We start from the raw sequence: 6448 nt of genomic DNA, 5'->3' as shown, positions 1-6448 counted from the left end.
ATTGAAATCAAGGACATTTTTGGAATTAGGTATGTTCCAGAAGTGTTGGACTACAACTTCAAGAATTCCAGAATTATGAATTCAACACAAGAAGAGGGCTTGGGGAGATAATCTAAAAATATCCACAATCTTCAACTTCTGAAAAACAAGGACTTGTTCGATAGGTAGTACTCATCAGGATCTAATAATCTGCCAATCCGTGACATGAAGTATTGTTTAAATGCCAATTCTGTGCTATGACTGCATGTAGGAAATTAACAATGTATGCTTGCTATATAACAGATGGTCAGTGCTGAGCAAGAGAAGATAATATGGTATAAAATAAGGCTGAAGTAGAAACACTAGCTAAGGTAACCTTTTCAAAGCAAACTAATTAGCAGGTGTTGAGGAACTTATGGCAACAAGCATTAAAACCAACAATAAAAAGTGTATCTTAAAATATATTCAAAACTGGAAGCCAAACAAGAAGGTTAGAGTCATGCTGGATATCTCAATGAAAATAACAATCCAGTGTGCGACAGCTTTAAAAAAGTGAACTTCATGCAATGAATTTAGAAAAGGAATAAAAATAAAATGCCAATATACTAATGCAGTTATATAACTATGTGGTGTAAAACCAGATGGGGAATTATTTCACAAAGGCTACTGTAAAGCTGAAAAACATGCTGAGAAATGGAGTAACAATCATTAGAGGGCTACAATAGCTATCCAAAGAGGAAAGACTCTTTAGAAGGTTTAGTATTTAGAACTTTTTGACTCAGAGCAAAGAAGAGAAAGGAGGGAGAAATATAAAATCATGCATAGTTGTAAAGAAAGGTTTTTCCCCCTTTCGTATATTAGAATTCAAGATTATTGAAGTCAAATATGGAAAAATTTGAAACCAATATTCTTTTCTCTCGGTATAACACAGTTACTTTATTAAATTCATTGCCATCCCACATGATGAATTTAAATGGCCATCTAGGGGACTTGTCTATGGAATTAGACAAATTTAAGAAAAACTTGACTGTGTTAATTAAGTGAATATGTTGATGGTTGCATATAACTACCAGAATCAATGGCAGTATGCCTTAAAAACTAGTTCTTATACAGCAAGCAGTTGAAAAGGACTATCACCCTTACATCCCACTTTGAAGCTTCTAGTTTGCATCTGGCTGACTCTTTGGTATCCTGAATGCTGGACTACATAGGTCTTTGGCCTGATCCAGAAGGAAATTTCTTCTTTTCTTAAATTTCATTCTCAAAGTGTGTATAAGTGTGAGGAATGTTTGTGTAAGGTACAATAATGAAAGTGGAAAAATACACAGAGAAAAGCCAAGGAAAGTAATTTGAGAAAGATTAATACTGTAAAAAAGGAGAACGGCTCTTCCCTCTCCCATTTCATGAAGTATTTGAGAGTGTTATTTGTTCTCATTTAGGTTCTGTAAACATTCTAATTGTGATAATAAAAGTTGCTTTTTATTGCAAGAGATAAACATTTATCAACAGAAACTGCATGTCAGACCTTGTGTGACAGCAATGATTAATTTCTTTAATCATCCATCTAAATGAAGTCAAGCACTAATGATAGGAATACAAGAGTCCTGACAACAATAAGAGAGCTGAAGTTAGTAGTGATCTAAATCAAGGTTCCTCAATCTCTCAGCAACTTTAAGATGAGTGGACTTCAACTCCCAGAATTCCCCAGCCAGCCATGCTGGCTGCGTAATTCTGGGAGTTGAAGTCCACTCATCTTAAAGTTGTTGAGGTTGAGGAACCCTGATCTAAATGATACAGCAAACCACAAAACAGTAACAATTTTGTTGGCTAAAAACATTAAAACAGTTCCTAACTCTATAATTATATAAAATCATAGCACCAATTGATTTTTCACTTTTCTTCCTAATGGTATCAACAAAACTGGTTTTGTTTTATATTTTTATACTGTTTGTTTTATCTTATACGGAGAGCCAGTTCAGTCTAGTGGTGAAGGCCCCAGGCTAGAAAGCAGGAGACTCTGAGTTCTAGTCCCGCCTTAGGCAAGAAAGCCAGCTGGGTGACTTTAGGCCAGTCCCCCTCTCTCAGCCCAACTCACCTCACAGGGTTGTTGTCGTGGGGAAAATAGGAGGAGGAAGGAGTATTAGGTATGTGTGCCACCTTGAGTTATTTATAAAAATAATAAAGGCGGGATAAAAAATCTAAAAAAAAAGAAAAGAAAACCCTGTTCAAGTAACAAAAATGCAATTTAAGTGATAGTGGTGGACTTATTCAATTTATTGAGTGAAGGACCTGAGATAACATACATTACAGATTAGTACTGAGACAATACACTTAAAAAAAAAAAAAGAGGTAGCAGTTAAAATGTGAGGGAGGCTCTCAGAGTGGAGGTTTAAAGAATGCTTCTTAACAGGCCATATTTTTATAGGAATTTTAGTCTATGAATTAGCCATTGTTCCATAAAACAAAACATGCAGAGCATGCAGCTTTTAAAATATATGTAGAACTGTGGAGGATCATTATTCTCTTATTTAACTAGTGGGAATGCTCCTGCAAGGTCTAACTTCAGTAAATATAAGGATGCAGCAACTGGAACCAGAAATGGTTGACTAGCTAGTTGCTTGCATGCCAGCAGCCTACATGTATAGTGTATAAAGAGTACCCCATCGAAAATAAGAATCTACTTGCATGGAGACTACTATTTCTTTGTAGTTTATGACTTTAAAACTATTTTATTGCTTCCCAAATAGTAAAATGTAGCTATCGTGAATGACTGCTTAATCAGCAATATTGAGCAGGTCAGGCTATATGAGAAGATACATACAGTAGTTATCTATTATTATTTTTGGAAAGATGAACATAGAACAGAAATTGCTTGAGCCCAGTACATTCACATATTCTCCATCCTTCAAATGTGTCCAATCAGATTTTGCAACATTATGCAACATTTTAAAATCAATTCATAGTCATGGATTTAAGATTATGAAAATTGTTGCTGTAGTTACTATGATTTTACTTCAACAACTAAGCAAGGATTTAAGCTAGGACTTTCTCATGCAAGACCAATACACCATATTCGTTAGACCACACTGATTCTTATATTTACTCATTTTCATACCACTACCTGTTTTTTTAAAAAAGTGAAACCAATCTACATAGCTACCAACCTTAAAATGTAGAGAATACAATATGATGAGAAAAATTATTCAGAAAGCAGGATGAGGTAAGAGTTTCCATTAACAGGAAATGGACTGCCCAGAATCTCTGCAGAGGCTTTGGGAGAAGAGACTAGCTTTGTTACACTTTCATAGTACAGCAAAGCGGGTAAAAATGGATTCAGTTCCTAGATTCTACCAGTATCATCAGAATAGGCGAACTATGGCAAATTCCTAAGTGTTGCAAAGTTTTCATATGGAAGTACCCATAATGTCCTTTCCTTTGTGGATATCTAGGTAAGCTACAATTAGTCAAGATGTATACCAGTTAACAGTTCTTTTTGGAGGGCTCTGTCACTTGCCCTTAAACTGAGTTTCAAGGAACCAGGAAGTTTTATAACCAAAATCTCTGAATAAACCTGTTTCTTTGCTTCATTATTATACATAGGGTGAATGCAAATTAAATTCTTATATGGAAAAACTACAGGAGTTTTGATACAGGAAAAGCTCAAACATATTGTTCTTCGTTTATCTTTTAGTATCAATGTGCATTTAATTTATTTATTTACTTCCTCATGGACTCAGCTGATCCACCATACTTGGAATAAGCATTTTGGTTTGGTTAGAAGGCTGAAATAGATGATCATATGAGGTTGGATTCTTTTTTCACTGTAATTCTATCACCTGCTGCTTGTCTATCTGGTCTTCCTCATCATCTGTATAATGTTCATCATAGATGCTTAAAAAAAAAAGAAAGAAATTATGAGTTTCCTTTTTCTAAATTGAAGAATATCTGTTGTTGGGCAGTTATGAAGCACTTGGAACTTCTCAAGGAAACTTGAAAAATTCCATCTAGCTTCTGAAAAAACAAGTGGTCTACATTATGTACAAAGCTCAGAAGACAGCAGATCTAGCAAATGATCTCTGTTTGCTCCCTCTTTTGAATGGTAGCTCAATTCCAACTGTATTATATTAAACAATTCCAACTGTATTACATTAAAACCAAATTATATGAATTATAAAGCACATGTAACTGTTCTGTTACTGTTTTTCTTAAAACTCAAAATAGCACATACAGATGGGGATGGAATTGCAAGGATGAGAGCCACAATGAAGAAGAGGGTTGAATTACAGCTGCACGAAAATATTTAGGCACTCCTAATCAAATGGAATGTTTCACTGAATCCCTAAGTGAACAGGAACTGGTATAAACATAATAACTTTCTGCAAATTTAAATGCACATTTACTATGTACATTTGTGTACAGATTCAAAATAAGGACAACGAATATTGCAGGTGCAGAAATTAAGACACCCTTCCAGTTGATTCAATGGTATTTTTATGTAGTATGCTGTAAATCTATTAATAAAGCCCCCAAAATTGGTTGACTCATTAGACCCGCTGTACAATTAGCCAAGTGAAGAAAATTCCATGAGTTGTTCTGTCTACCTTCAACAACCATAGGCTGATCCAAACTGCTGTCTCAGCATTTGTAAATGAAAGCAATTCACTCTTACAAAATAGAAGGCATAAAAACAATATCTAAATGCTTCCATCTAGCAAGTTAAACTTGAAGCAATATTGTTAAGAAATGAAGAAGAAAATCTTTTAAAACTTGAAAAAAATTGGAACAAAGTTCTTTGGACTTAGGAAACAACAATTGAGCTGTTCAGCCACAACCACACAGAATATGGAGAAAAGAGGTTACATCGTTTGAAGAAAAGAAAACCTTGCCTGCCATTAAGCATGGGGTGGCTGTGTTATAATGGTCTGTGAAAATGTCCTTGAGAAACAGGAGGAGGAGCAGCAGCAGCAGCAGCAGCAGCAGACTAGGCAATGGTCAGAAAAGAGGCAGCTTAGCCTACAGAAGCAATGGGGGCATAGCAAGCATCTCAGAAGGGACCCTCCCTAGTTTCTTTCTTTCTTTATTCAATAAATATTATATATTATATTCTTAGACTGTAAAGGCGAGGGGAGAGAGATGTACAATAAAGGTAGTGTTAGTACTCATGGTTGGTGTTTTCAGACTCCCTCTAAGGGCTGATAGTTATGGTTTGGGGTTTGTGTGGCAGTCAGTGGCACAGGAAATATTCCCATACACTACCACTCACTCTTAAAACAGTCAGATGCATTATTTTAATCAGTATAAAATGTTATATGCCAGCCTTACTGCATTTTGGGGCCTCTTTTATGAATTCTCTTGATTCAGGCCCTGAATCTTTGTTCATAAATCTTGCCCCAATGGCCTAACTGTGTATCAGCACCAACCTTCCTACTATTTCCAGTTAAAAAAAAAACTAAATAAATTGAATTTCAAGTGACATTTATAAAATCTGAAACAGCTTTTTTGCAAGAATATTAACACCAATCAGCCACAGAAAAAATCACATCTAAAGAAATAGAATTTATAAGAGGCTTTTTAATTCTGAGCTAGTGAACAAAGAACTAATTAGTTTAAAAGAGTTGTTGGATCTTCTAAAAGTTGTGGGGCATTCTTACTACACATATAGGCAATAAAAGAAGCTTCAGGTTTTCATGCAGATGTAGGACTGGGCTCAAAATTGTAAGAAGCCCTGGTGAGGTTCTGGTGGAAAAGATTAAACTGGATAACATAGGTAGGGAGTAGGAGAAGAATGAAAAAGAATCCTTGATAGAGTTCTTACCTGAAGGCAGATCCCATTTTTATTAGAAACAGAGATAGTTTGATGCTTTCAAACCATGCATAATTAAACATTTCTCAGATGAGCTAATAATTGGGAAACAAATTATATTAGCAAATAATTAGAAAAAATAAATTAACCTACATGAGGGCACTATTCTTCTAACAACCATTAAGACCTGTATTGTTTACAGAAAATTATTAAACAAAATGCCAGGAACATTTCATAAAAGAAAACTGTCGTTTACAAAGCAAGGAATATAGAGATGTAGGAAGGGGTGTCCTCAGAGCTTAATAAAAGTCAGGATTAACTAACCTTACAGCATCACCTTGACTATTGTCTTTTATTTCATGGTTATTATGGAAATCCTGATATGTGATTTTTGAATGTCTGTTGAAGTCTCCATAGTTTAAACCATTGAGATTTTCCCAGGAATCTGAAATGTTCAATACATTTTTTAAATTACACCCAATGGAAATTCTTAGATGTCTGTTCTTAAATACTTACAAAGCATGAGGAAGGACAATCAGCTCTGATAAAGTGTGTTATCTTACATACTTTTAAAAAAGAAAAAATACTCTTGTTCAAAATATTGCTGAAAACTCTTCAGTGTAATATAGATATCTACTTATTTAACTGACTCTATTGTAAACTTAT

The 6448-nt window shown here is 34.8% G+C and overlaps 1 protein-coding gene across 1 annotated transcript in view; it reads right to left on the bottom strand.

Moving 5' to 3' along the window:
- Window positions 1-1763: 1763 nt before the first annotated feature.
- Window positions 1764-6448, bottom strand: part of ZBBX (zinc finger B-box domain containing) — a 46520-nt gene continuing 41835 nt past the window's right edge. The window contains exons 19-20 of the mRNA XM_088131914.1: window positions 6107-6227; window positions 1764-3870 (exon numbers count right to left, since the gene is read on the bottom strand). Coding sequence (XP_087988040.1) covers window positions 3798-3870; window positions 6107-6227 — 194 coding nt within the window. The 3' untranslated portion in view covers window positions 1764-3797. The remainder of the gene's footprint in view (window positions 3871-6106; window positions 6228-6448) is intronic.

The sequence above is a fragment of the Python bivittatus genome, unplaced genomic scaffold (assembly GCF_059951505.1).
Source record: "Python bivittatus isolate LINGU-HERP-01145 unplaced genomic scaffold, Pbiv_v1 ctg000980_np1212, whole genome shotgun sequence".
Taxonomy (NCBI): Eukaryota; Metazoa; Chordata; class Lepidosauria; order Squamata; family Pythonidae; genus Python; species Python bivittatus.
Note: the sequence above shows the minus strand (reverse complement) of the source record. Positions and strands in the feature narration are given on the sequence as shown.